The sequence below is a fragment of the Gossypium hirsutum genome, chromosome D02, assembly GCF_007990345.1.
Source record: "Gossypium hirsutum isolate 1008001.06 chromosome D02, Gossypium_hirsutum_v2.1, whole genome shotgun sequence".
NCBI classification, from domain to species: Eukaryota; Viridiplantae; Streptophyta; class Magnoliopsida; order Malvales; family Malvaceae; genus Gossypium; species Gossypium hirsutum.
Window position 1 is genome coordinate 15,757,154 of NC_053438.1, and position 13,791 is coordinate 15,770,944.

At 35.9% G+C, this 13,791-nt stretch overlaps 1 protein-coding gene across 2 annotated transcripts; it reads left to right on the forward strand.

Annotated features, from left to right (window-relative positions):
- Window positions 1–322: 322 nt before the first annotated feature.
- On the forward strand, window positions 323–7,951 carry LOC107910219 (ubiquitin carboxyl-terminal hydrolase 17). 2 transcript variants are annotated; one of them, XM_016838002.2, is made up of 11 exons: window positions 323–1,020; window positions 1,845–3,243; window positions 3,347–3,435; window positions 4,369–4,454; window positions 4,545–4,707; window positions 4,827–4,947; window positions 5,085–5,242; window positions 6,040–6,124; window positions 6,250–6,417; window positions 7,049–7,110; window positions 7,192–7,951. In XM_016838002.2, the coding sequence occupies exons 1-11, from the start codon at window positions 740–742 to the stop codon at window positions 7,742–7,744; spliced, it is 3,165 nt and encodes a 1,054-aa protein (XP_016693491.1). In that variant the 5' UTR covers window positions 323–739; the 3' UTR covers window positions 7,745–7,951. The 2 variants fall into 2 exon arrangements, with proteins under 2 accessions (XP_016693491.1, XP_016693490.1); XM_016838001.2 differs by having other exon boundaries at window positions 324–1,020; window positions 6,205–6,417.
- Window positions 7,952–13,791: the final 5,840 nt, after the last annotated feature.

The window sequence follows — 13,791 nt, forward strand, 5'->3', positions numbered from 1 at the left end:
AGCTACATATTAATCGTTATAAATTGAAAAAAACTAATATCAAATAAATTATTTGTAATTGTGTTAAAAAAACAAGTATTGAATAATTAAAAAAACAAGTTACTGAAAAATCGATAAATAGAAGCAGTTTTCTACCGGAAATGAAAGAAGGAATGAAGGAGACGATAAAGAGAAGAGCACGAAAAATGTCTTACGAAAATTGAAAGGGTAAGACATTTTTCCTAAAATGTAACCCATTTTCCCTTGTTTTGGAGTTTATTTTCCAAATGAAAAATATTTTCCGCCAATCAAACACACCTAAGTTAATGTCCCTTTTTAATATTATTTTCCTTTTATTTCCCTTTCTCCCTGTAAAAATCTCGATCTAAAAAAGGGAAAAAATTTATTGTCTGAAAATCCTCCGAGCTCAACAAGAAGCTTAAACTTTCACCTTTTTGCTAACCCAAGCAATATCGACATTCTTCTCCCACTGCCACTCCCTTCTAGATTTGTTTTTTTTTTATTTTTATTTTTTTATAAAATTATAACATTATTCTATTTTTCGAGATCACGGTGCAGTTCAACCGTCTTGTTTCAGTCCACACCAACGGCTACGGTTGCATGTTCGACGGCCGGAGTTTGTTCCATCGCGAAAGCGATCAAGACGGGTACGTCGTTGGAATCTATGTATAGTGCTGAGATTTGGAGAGTAGGATTTGCCGACTACTTTGGATGCCTATTGGTATTGGCTGCAGGATAAATGCTTTTTATTTGGGATTTAGGGTTTTCGAGCCTGGTGCTCGTGCTTTCCCTCCTTCCTTTGATCGGCTTTTTCGTAAGGCGGAAATGGCAGTTATCTGTAGCAAGGCAAGCGGAGATAAAGAGGCTCTTGATTTTGGCCTCTGAGGAGGCGGCTAGAGTCGAGCTTGAAGCGACTATTGAATACGGTACGGTTTCTATTTCGTGGAACTATCAACAGTGTGCTGTTTGTTATTGTCCTACTACCACGCGGTGCGCTCGCTGTAAAGGGGTTCGATATTGGTACGTTAGCTTGTTAATTTCGTGTTATTGTTCTAATTTATTTATAATTATTGAGATTTTTTTTTGTTTAGGCGATTTTGTTTCAAATGTATTTGAGATAAAACTGATTCTTTTATCTGACAATACTGTCTTAAAGAGTATGTAATCGAAAAAATATTTGATTAGATAAGTGTTTCAATTAGCGCAGGGCGAGTGTGGGTCTAGTTGAAATACGCTTTAACATGTGTGAATGTACGGTAGTCGTGTAAGTGTTTATGTAGTGAGCAACGAAGCAATTTAGAAGACTTTGTGAAAATTAATTTTAAACCCAACATCCACAATCTATCATTGATGGGAAGTTTGGAGTTGGTCTTAAATGCTGCAATTTTTTGGTGGATGTTTATGCTGATTTTCTGAAAATGTTTTGGTTTGTAAATTACATGTTTGAGCCTCCTATCTCTATGTTACAGAGACAGGATATTAGAAAAACAATTCCTCTTGAAAATGACCTTTTCCTTTGTGCCTTTTTTGTCTGCAGTTTAGGAGTTCTTTTTAATGTAAGAGTTGAGGTTGTGTATGTTCACTAACTACATTTGCGAATCATTAAAAATGTGGTTCATTTGATGGAAAAGTAACAAAAAGAAAATCCACCTAATGAATAGAGAAAATATTTTTAGCTTTCCCCCAATCACTTTGTTGTAATTCTAAGGATTTCTTTTACTGATTTGAAGGGACAACAATAGTAAGTTATGTCTGTGTTTAGCATTATTTTCTAATGATACAATTGATTTTGTAGAAGGTCTTTTAACAGTTTTTCTTTTTATACCAAAAATTGGATGTTTTAGTTCTGCGAAGTGTCAAATTATTCACTGGCGGCAAGGTCACAAGGAAGAATGCCACCCACCTGCCATTGCCGTACACCAAAATCATGATGAGGGGAGCGATTATGGTCAGAAGGCGATAAATCAAGACCAATATGGAGATAGATATGAGATTGAAGAAAAGTCGCATGCAAAGTTAATTGGAACATCCTCTACTGAATCTGCATTGTTTAGTTCCATCACAGGACCTGCATTATTGAGTTCCTCTAGCTCTTCTGTGGTTTTAGATGGGAAGGATGATGATGCAAAGGTTGAGTTTCATGCTGATAGGGAAGGACTGAGCTCTGCTCCAGAATCTTCCAGTGCTTCATTTTCAGGATTTTCGTCTGCAGCTGGTAGTGAATCATCTGATGATGTTTCTGTGTGTGAGAGCGTAAGTTCAAATGAGCTTGATAAATTGGATGGTTCCTCATCTGCTGATGTTAATCTTGACACGTTTTGGACTTCTGTTGTCAACAATGTGGATCAAACCAATCCATCATCCCCTAAATTTGTCAGGTTGGTTGATTCTGTAGATGAAATTTCTAAATTAAGTCATAGCAAGCCTGATCAAAGTGAAGAGAGCCAGTGCAGAGCAACTAGTTCTTCAGGATTAGGTGTTAGTGATATGTCTGAGGGCTCAAATGCTGAGGCTTCTAGATTTTCTTCTGATTTTTGGGGCAGAACTTTGGAATCAGTTCCATCTACAAGTGTTGATGACAATGAGTCGTTTAACTCTTATCATAAAGAAGGCGGTAAAAGGGCCTTACTTGATTCTGGATCATCCTTACATTTTTCATTTACTTTGGCTGGAAATGCTTCTTCCTCATATCCGCAAGTCTCCAAGGTGAAAGATGCCAAATTGGATGATGCTACTCAATGTGCTACTACTTTGGGGCATTCCAAGCTTTCAGATGGAGTAGTTTTGTCCGAAAATGCTGGTTTAGATTCTCCGAATGAAGGAAACTCTAAGTCCTTAAATTCTGAATGCACCAACCAGGGGGAGTGCGGATCTAACAATATTCAGCATGTTATAAATCCCAGAGAAGCTATCAATATAGATGTTCCACTAGTCGGTAGCTTGTCATCTTCCCATTTTGAAAAATCAGGCTCTACTGTTGTCACTAATGGACCTAGCATTAGCAATGCTTCTCATTTGTCAGAGTCATCTGATTCTTATTCATCCAGTGACAGAGTGCATGCTGTTCCCAATGTGAAATCTGGAAAATTTGATGATGTTCATGCAAATTTCGCTAAATTATCTCAGTTTTCAAGTTATTCTTCTAACGGTAAGAATGGATTGAAAACCTCAATGTGGAAAGTTGTTGATCAATTCAGAGTATCTAAATTTCCAAAACACCATCCATTTGGAGTTAGTAATGAGGTTGGTGGAGAATATAATGATAAGCCTAAAGTTGTTTTTCCTTTTGCCTTACTTTGCCTTCAACATATTAGCTTTTTGTTAGAATTTTGTTTTGTTTTTGCAGGGAATTTTTCCTTATGAATCATTTGTCAAGCTTTATAGTTGGAACAAGGTGGAATTACAACCACGTGGCCTTGTAAATTGTGGTAACAGGTAGCATAAGATTTTTCTATTATCATAATGAACAATTATGGAAAAAATTATTGAACATGATCTGGTTTTTATATTATATTATTGGGTAAATCCACCTACACCTATTGCACTTTAAGTGTTTCCCGCGTAGCCACCTTGACTTTCTTCTGATAGCACCCTGATGTTCTTTTCGGTTCCATAAGGGTTATAATTTGTAGCATTAAATAAAAAGATAATGAAATGACTCTAACACCCTTTGTATGAGTTCTAAATTTCAGAATTGTGCGATCAATCCCTATCAAAACCTTAGAAATAAACAAATATATGGACCTTTGGCCAAAAGATATTTTATGAACCGATAACAGCCCTATCCTAAAATAACTTTTCTGCAAGGTTAAAATCCATAACAGTCCAAAATTGCCTATTTAATTATGATGCCATTGCTAACATATTCAAATCCAGATCTGGGACCCTTAAATGCACCTGAAAAAGAGGCAAGATAGATAAAAATCCATGAAGGGAAAATTTTTTAAGTAAAGGTATATGGCAATCTAGAAAAAGGAAAAGAAAAAGAAATCTAAAACGTAAGAAATATAACAGAAAATTATTTTCTCACATCAGGTCATCACAAATAAAAAGAACAGAAATAAACAAAAAATTACGCCACTAAATCTAGGCTAACAGAAATTGCAGAAAAAATTGCAGAAGTAAATGTGTGGACTTGAAGGACAGTTTGGGTTAGACTAGTCCAATTGTTACCTATTTTCTGAATCGGGAACAATACTGCTAGATCATGTTTCTGCCCCATGCTGTTTCAATTAGTAATTCCTTACATGCATAATTTTAAATTTTAAGTTTTCATCCTTTAAGCTGTGTTGTACCTTGGATGTGTATATTTTACTATTTTATTCCTTGTTTCTCACTTTCTGTTAATTTGCTGTTTACTTTGCACAGCTGTTATGCCAATGCTGTCCTTCAATGCTTGACTTTCACTCCTCCTCTGACTGCTTACTTTCTTCATGGAATCCATTCCAAAGCATGTATGTCCCTCTAATGTTCCAATTGGAATTATTACATTTTTGTGCTTCAAGGTAGCATGTTGGATGACTTACTACAAATTTCTTTCTTAGGTGCAAAGAAAGATTGGTGTTTCACTTGTGAGTTTGAAAAATTAATTTTGAAGGCTAAAGATGGGAAATCACCGCTGTCCCCTATGGGAATACTTTCCCAACTACAAAATATTGGCAGTCAACTTGCTAATGGGAAAGAGGAAGATGCACATGAATTTTTAAGGTGAGATAGGTTTAGCAATATTTAATTCTTGAACCATTTGAATAATGTTTTACTCCATGAGAAATGAGCAATCCTTTAAATGATGTTGCACTAGTTTATTGATGAATTACATTTGACAGGTATGCTATTGATGCTATGCAATCTATTTGTCTTAAAGAAGCTGGGTTGGCTGCATCAGGTTGTTTAGAAGAAGAAACAACTTTAATTGGCTTAACATTTGGAGGCTACCTTCGGTCAAAGGTAAAAACTAAGACCAACCTGTTTTTTGGCCCCACTTTCTCCTCTCTCTCTCTCTTGTGCACTAGAGCTCTTATTTGCATCAGGAGTTTGTGTTAAAATGCAAATGATGCATGTAAACTTGTTACTATTTTCTGCAGATAAAGTGCATGAAGTGCCAAGGCAAGTCCGAACGTCATGAAAAAATGATGGACCTAACAGTTGAAATTGAAGGAAATATAGGAACCCTAGAAGAGGCTCTTCGGCGGTTTACTAGGACTGAAATTCTGGATGGAGAAAATAAGTACCAATGTAGCAGGTTGATTCGCTTACAAAATTTTTCAGAAGTTTCTTTAGATATTGTATAAATGGTATCATCAATATCATGCAAAAAGACTTGAAGATGAACTTTTATGGAAACAGTCCTATGCTCAAAATCTTGTTCTTTTATTTGTCCCCCTTTTTGGTAGGTTAAAATTTGACAATTTAACTTTTAGATCTCCTTAATTCCTAACTTGATAGGCTTAAAATCAAAACCATTATTTCTTTTTCTTCGGCTTCTTTCTTGAACTTGTTGGAAATATGGTCTTTGTTTCTATAAAGAGTATACTTCGAAGAAGCTCTAGGCTGTATTTTGATGCTTCTGGAGAAAAGATTTACCTTAAATTTTGGAAGCTATAAGAAGTGTTTATGTACATAATACATTTTTCTTTTTGTCTTCTCTGTCATGTGATTATGCAGAGATAGCTCATTGAGTCCCCCCCCCCCTTTTTTTTGCCAAAATTTCATTGATAGTTGAAATGTGACAACTCTATCTTATGTTTGTGATAGATCTGTATACTGAAAAATAAACAAATTTAACAGAACTTCTGTAATGGAATTAAAATTGCATGTGAAAAAAGTTTGTCTTTCCTCAAAGATTGATAAATGGCATAGAATTACTCTGATTGATTTTATTGAACATACCTTTTCGTTGAGTTTTTGTGTTTGTTGACATTGGTGATGGTACTGTGCCACTACATGCAGTCTGTTTGGTTTCAGGTCCTGAACTAAATTCTGTACTTCTAGAAGACATCAATTTTTGAGGTTTGTTCACTTTGTCTTTGTTTTGTTCAGATGCAAATCTTATGAGAAGGCCAAAAAGAAGTTGACAATATTAGAGGCTCCAAATATTCTTACAATTGCATTGAAGAGATTTCAGGTACAACTTTCGATAAAGAATGTTATTTTGCTCTTTGTTCTTTGCAGATTCTTACAGTTTAAGTGTGTATTATGTCGCAGTCCGGTAAATTTGGAAAGCTTAACAAAGCGATTCGGTTCCCTGAGATTTTGAACTTGGCACCATATATGAGTGGGACAAGTGATAAATCACCCATATACAGGCTCTATGGAGTAGTGGTCCATTTGGATATCATGAATGCAGCATTTTCGGGTCACTACTTGTGCTATGTTAAAAATGCTCAAAACAAGTGGTTTAAGATTGATGACAGCATGGTATGTTCTCTACAACTATCATCTGCATGCCTTAAGCCATTTCATTTATTTACCGCATGCTTCTTTCCTCGATCTATGTTTTCATCTACATTATATTTTGATTTCCTACCCTTAATTTTTGTAATAGCATGTTTGGCTTGTTCTCCCTTAATTTAATGGGTTTTTCCCCCCATATGTAATGTTTTAGCTGTAGTTGCCATGTTAATAATCATCGATTCTTTTAAATCCTTTGCTTTACAATCACTTAATTTTCCTGGGTAAAAGGAGTTGTACAAAAATACTCCCTAATGTTTTGAAATAAACCAAGGGTGACTTTGTATTCTTCCTTTTGATTCTGGACTGCATTAAACAATTTTTTTTTTCTAATGGCTTTTGAGATAGTGAAAAAATTGGAAAATACTCCGGTTGGCATCTATTTTTGATGTCTAAGTTGGAGGCATTTTATATTTTTCTGTCTGATGCACCAATCTGTAGGCCAAAAATGCTACCCTAAAGCACAAGATATTGAGTTTGAAAATATTCACTCAATTTCACCCGCTTTATGTTCTATCTTCATGTTACTCATTAATGTTATGTTTTAATTATGTTAAATCACCTCTCAAGTTTTTCCGGGGCGGTAATAATTTGGCAGGTAACATCTACAGAACTCGAAAGAGTTCTAACAAAAGGAGCATATATGCTTCTTTATGCCAGGTAAAGAATCTCAGTTCTTGAGTTTGCTTTAGAAGTTTATATGACGTCATTGCTTGGTTATTTAACCAAATTATCTTGCAGGTGCTCACCTCGGGCCCCAAGATTGATGAAGAACAGAAGTAAAGCCATTCCATCGAGTGTCAATTCAAAAAATCCGCTGAAGTCCAATTCTTTGACATATTCGGGTCTTGATGAATTCCACCCCAGCTTGATTCATTCAGATACTCCTAGCAGTATTGAATCTTTTTATTCAAAATACAATCAACTGCAAAGGATTTTAGAGGACTCGTCGTCAAGTGATAGTTCTCTTTTTAGCGTCAATTCTGATGAAGGTTCCTGCTGTACTGATAGCACACGTGATTCTACCAGCACTGATGACTTAATAGATTCTATATTTGGTGATTCAGTCCAAGGGTGGAACAGCCCATGGAGGAGTTGTGATTCAGATGCTTTTTCTTCATCATCTTCTTCCTCCCTTTACTTGAGGCATTCACCTGTTGCTGATTTAGACCGATATAGTTCGGGTTCACCCAAAATTCGCAGCTCTCGAATGGATGAGGAAGGTAAGCGAGATGATCTCTTTTTCCACTCCGACACGATGAGTAAACAATGTAGAAAGGTAGTAGTAGCTTAGGAAAACTGACTCAAAGAGATTAACCTCTTAAAAATGATGCATGTTTTAGAAAATCAACGAGGGGAAGAAGAGATTAAAAATCTTATTACGATATTTGAGTTAAAATGAGGTAAATAAGTGTTTTTGGGAGGGTTGGATATGTAATGTACTTACTCATGTAGTTAGCTTAGCTATGTTTAAAGAAAGCAGCCTATCCCTTTTTGTTCATAGCTTCCCGTTCTCTGGGTAAATAATACACCAACCTAATCCTTAGGCCCCGGTTTAGCATAATTGTTGGCATAACTTTTGAAAAAAAAGAAAGTTTTCATTTCATCGAAAATGTAATTTTAAATTGGTAAAAAAGTTATAAATTAGCTCATAACCTTGTATCTTTTTTGTATTGAGCAAGTAAAGATCCAACGAATCAACGTTCATTGCATGAACTTAGAACTTATAGATTACTTGGTATTTTCAATCATTTCGTAATTTTTACTATCCAAACCACATTTTGTATAATTATTTCCCCTCTTTTCTTTTGTTAGTCTAATGCAAATATCTTTCACTTCATTCGTCTTTCCGCACCATGACATTCAATAGAATTTTCAATTTCACTAAGAGGGGCTATCATAACCCAACACGTGTACCCTTTTTCCACCCTCTAAATGATCCTCCCTTGACTACAAGCACGTATTACACACAGCCCTGTATATACATGCACAGTAGTGTCACTTAGTACCTATCACGACCGCGTATTACTCACAACCTTGTATATAAAGTAAAGTTGAATAATCACGTTCCAGTCAAAAGCATGCCAAAGGGCGAACTTTGTTTTGTCAAAGAAATTGAATTTTATTTTGTTGGTGTAGAAAAGTATAGAATAATTTTTTTTTGCCCATCAATGAAAAGCCTATTTGAAGGAAGAAAGTTGGTTGGTTTTTGAAAAGCAGATTTAGATTAAAAGCTAATCATATTTGAAGAAAGGCCAACATTTTGATTTAAGAGGGAATAAGGGCTTGACTTTTCAAGCTCCTTTTAAGTCAGAAGCGATGTCTCAGAAAGCTAATGGCTTATTGTCGTGTCACGAATTTAGAGAGAAAGAATAATGAATTTGATTTTAGGATACAAGTAGTGACATCATATTCATAGATGAAACACATTTTTTATAAACAAAAGTCGTAATGTTTAATGAGTTGAAGTGAATAATATCTTGTAATATGATGTGAATCGTGACATTTATTAGCAGAGAAGCCATGAAACTTGCATTGACCATATATTAGAATTGGTACATATGTTCACACCAGCTTCAACATTCAAGGCGCATTTTGGGGACAAAACCATGAGGTTAACAATACCTTATAAAACTAGTCTATATAATGAAATAGTGAGTGCCTGCGGGGTCACATGTACTCATATTATTCATCAAAAACGAAAAGACAAAAAAGGAGGAAGAAAAGAAAAACCAAAATGATGCGCAAGCGCAAGTGGGAAATGTTGTAGCTTCTCGTGGCGGCCGTTGAAAAGGCAGCAAGTGTCCCACCACTTGGAAGAATGCATGAATATGCAATATTATTGCATTTTATCAACTGTCATCAATGGAACTTCTATAACAACTTGGAGCTAAAATGGGACCCTCATCCCGTCTCCCAACTAATTGTCTAGAGACAAAGATCAAATCCCAAAATGGGCAAATTGCATAACTTTCTTCCTTGCCTCTTCCATGCCTTGTTTTTGTTCACTCAAAAGTGTTTTAACCATTGATTTTTACCCTGAAAAAACATTCAGCCAGGAGTAACTGCATATATGTATATGAATATGCATGTCTCGGAGATGTCGGGGCAACGCAACAAGACACAATCAGACAAGTCATGGATGGTTGTCTTAAAAGATCTTTTTCATCTATAATACATACATACATACATACATCAGTGTCAAAACTAAGTCCTGTTTTGGGCTGAAAGACAGTGGCATTTGTCCGTGCCTGTCTTGAACTTACCGTCATACAAACTTAGCATCTTACCGTCAAATATAGTATGTATTTGATCTCTCAGAGATTATTATGCTCCAAAATTCCTCTTGTAATTGATCTGCATCACCAACCAAAACTACAAAAAGGGTTTTTTACACCGGCATGCGCAACATACTACGACTATTTTTTTCTTTCAAAATCCCTTAATTCCTCCAATAAATTTAGTAAAACTATATATATATATATATTACTAAAGAGCTTATCAATCGATACAGCCAAATGAGCCGGAATTGAAGAGTCGAGCTCTTTAGCTCTCTTTGGATGGGTAGTGAAATTAGATTCAATAAGATTAAAAATAGTGGTGGCGGTGATATTTGTAACACCCCTTACCCAAGACTGTTGTCGGAGTCGAGCACGAGGCGTTATCTGATTTAACTTACCAGTTCGGAGCATAAAAATTTACTTTTAAAATTAATTCGCTCACGTTCAATCAATATGTCTCTAAAAACAACCTTCGAGACCCTAAAACATGCAATGGAAATAATTTGGGTCCAAATCAGAAACACTAAAAATTTTCCGAATACTTAAACAAATAAAAAATAACTTATATCACTATTCCCAGTAGAGCTATCCACTCGCGTGATAGTCACTAATTTAATTATAACTCGAGTTATGAAACTCAAAATTTAGATCTGTAAATTTTCGCTGAAACTAGACTCAAATATTTCTTACTATAAAATTTCCAGAATTTTAGGGTTAGCCAATTAGTACAGTTTATTAGTTAAAGTCTCCCTTGTTTCTCTACTTGATAGTTCTGACCTCTGTGTACTAAAAATCAGTTATCTCATTTTACATAATTCATATAATGTTCTCATTTGTTTCTTTTGAAAATAGACCCACTAAGGATTCTAGACATATAAATTATGAATCATAATTCTTTCTGTACAATTTTTAATGATTTTCTAAAGTCAAAACAGGGGACTTCAAAAACAACTCTGACCCTATCTCACTAAAATTCAAATATCTCCTAATATAAAATTTCTTTTCCTACACCGTTTCTTTGGTGTGAAAATAGACTCGATAAGCTTTAATTCTATATCTCATTAACCCTCTAATTACATTTCTACTATCCTTGGTGATTTTTCAAAATCACGTCACTTCTGCTATCCAAAAACTGTTCCATTGCAAATTTTTACTCTTTTATAGTTTCTTTGTATTTACTATCATTTAGGCATCCATAACACCAAACATGTTCTTAATTAGCCATTTCAATAGCTAACCATTAGCCATATCATATAAACACACTCAAAATGTGTAACACCCCGAACCCGAGACCGACACCGGAGTCGGACACGAGATGTTAACAAACTTTGAAAAATTTTTCCAGACACTGCCCAGTCTGAGTACTAGTCGCTTCAAAAATCATATCTTGAGTTTCACAACTCAAAAATCAGTTTTGTGATTTTTCCCTGAAACTAGACTCATGTCCCCACCTATGTATTTTTTTCTAGAATTTTGGTCGGGCCAATTAGTACAGTTTATTAGTCAAAGTCTCCCATGTTACAGGGGTCGACTACACTGACCTTTTCCCATTACGACTTGGATATCTCTCTGCACAGAGCTTCAATACTGATGTCGTTTGTTTCTATAGAAACTAGACTCAGAGAGGAATCCATACATATATGGTATGACCCCTAACTATCTCTGGTCAATTTATAGTGAATTTCCAAAGGCGGAACAGGGAATCCAGAAACTGTTCTGGCCCTGTTCCACAAGAACCCGAATATCTCTTACTGTACTGTTCCTATGATTGTTTCGTTACTTCCATATGAAAGTAGATTCATCAAGGTTCGATTACATAATTTATTCACTATTTAATTCCACTCCTATGAATTCTTGTGATTTTTCCAATCCACACCACTGCTGCTATCAGCTTCTGTTTCAAAGTAAACCTTACCTAATTTGGGGTTTCATGGACCAACTAGGGCCTTGTCATACATAAGCCCACATATGATCATACTTAGCCATTCCAGTGGCTGATCATTTGCTCAACACTTCCATTCCAACTATAGTTACATCATGAAACCATCTATACATTCATAAACACGAATGGTCTAATGCCATACTCCACTTCTACAAGCCATTTTCGCATGGCTGTACACTTATACATTTCATAAAGTACTCAAAAAACAACAATGGGTAGTCCTATACATGCCATGTCAAGATTCAACCAAAATAGTACCCAAAAGAGCCTTTGATAGTGTGGGCGACTTCGACTTCAAGATCCCGAGTCCGATAGCTGGAGAACCAAAAATCTATAAAACAGAGGAGCAGTGTAACGAGTAAGCAATTTATGCTTAGTAAGTTTGAGCAAGGAATTCCAGCATAAACAAAGAATAACACACATTTGGCTAAATGGAATATTTCATAATACGCAATTTACCGATATCAAACTTGCTTCACAACATTAACAACCCTTATGTACATACACAATAGACTAACTTAGCCGAAGGCCGGTAGCTCGTTTATCAACTGAGCGAACATTTATTTGTAAGGGCTCGATTAAATTCAACACATACGTAACATATCCCCATATTGGGATGTTTTTCGAGTATTCGCTGGAATTTTACAGCAAGCTCATTCATTACCAAATCACGTACCTTCGGGATTTAACCGGATATAGCTCCTCGTTCAAATGCCTTCGGGACATAGCCCGGTTTTAGTAACTCACACAATGCCTTCGGGACGTAACCCGGGTTTAACAACTCGCACGAATGCCTTCGGGACTTAACCCGGATTTAATAACTCGCACGAATGCCTTCGGGACTTAACCCGGATTTAGTATCTCGCACAAAGGCCTTCGGATCTTAGTCCGGATATATTCGCTTAGCACAAAGCCTTCGGGACTTAGCCCGGACAGCATTCAATTAATCATGCACATCTAACAATAATTCATGGTACATTCATATTTCATTTTCATTTGCGAAACTCAAACACAAGGCACATATCATCCTTGCACATTCGGCTCAATAGCCTCACATAGAGCATGATTTAATCACATCGTAATTTAAGCTCTCTTACTCAAGAACTTACCTCGGGTGTTGTCGAACGATTCCGCTAGCTATTCAACCACTTTTTCCTTCCCTTTATCGGATTTATTTCCCCTTTGCTCTTGAGCTTAATCAAACAAATAAATTGATTTCATCATTTAGGCATCAAAAAGATGAACACAAGGCACTTAGCCCATATTTATACATTAGACATTAAAGTCTCAAACATGCAAAAATCATGCATCAACACAACATATTAGCTAAATTTCTTTCCCCTTGGCCGAATATGCATGTCTATTTTTGGGGTCGATTTCAACACTTAATACACACATATACACACTAGTAAAGCATCCTCCCCCTTTTCATCAATTTAACACATGCATTGCTCATTAACATGCAAAGTTACATTCGGCCTTAGCACACATCTTGCTAGCCGATTCTTCTCCATTTAGCAACCAATGCACATATGTGCTCACACAAAAAATGCTAAAAAGGAGGTTCAAGAATCATCAAGCCATCATCACATGCATCATTAACAAGCTTCATATTTTGCATGCAATGGCATTAACACAACCTCCACCTAGGCCGAATCTTAACTCATCCTCTTGCCTCATCACCACAACATCAAACATCAACCAAGAATGATGCATCCATGGTCAAGTGCCATTTCCATCACATAGCAAGATTTAGACCATGGGCTAGGTAGAACTCAAGCTAACAACTAAAACATGCATGCATCTCATGGAACATCATCAAACATACCTTAGCCTAGCTACATGCATGGCCGAATCTCTTCACCTTTCTTCTTCTTTCCTCCTTAAAATTTTTGGCCAAGGATGAACCAAAGGATGAGAAATTTTTTTCTTTGTTTTTCTTTCTAATTTAGGCTAAATGAAGGTGAGAAAGGATGAACACAAATTTTTTCTCTTTTCTTCTCTTTAGCTCACGGCAATGGGGGGGGGGCAACCACACTTTTTTTTTCTTTTGTTTCCATTTCTTTATTACCCATACTCCTTATTTTATTCTTCCATTAACAAAACATGTTTCATGAC

What these genes read in the sequence shown, in the direction of transcription:
- LOC107910219 (XM_016838001.2), top strand. Translation starts at nt 740, where the DNA reads ATGCTTTTTATTTGGGATTTAGGGTTTTCGAGCCTGGTGCTCGTGCTT. An exon ending in CTTGTAAATTGTGGTAACAG is followed by an intron (nt 3,436 to 4,368) that starts GTAGCATAAGAT and finishes TACTTTGCACAG; the next exon opens with CTGTTATGCCAATGCTGTCC. An exon ending in GATGCACATGAATTTTTAAG is followed by an intron (nt 4,708 to 4,826) that starts GTGAGATAGGTT and finishes TACATTTGACAG; the next exon opens with GTATGCTATTGATGCTATGC.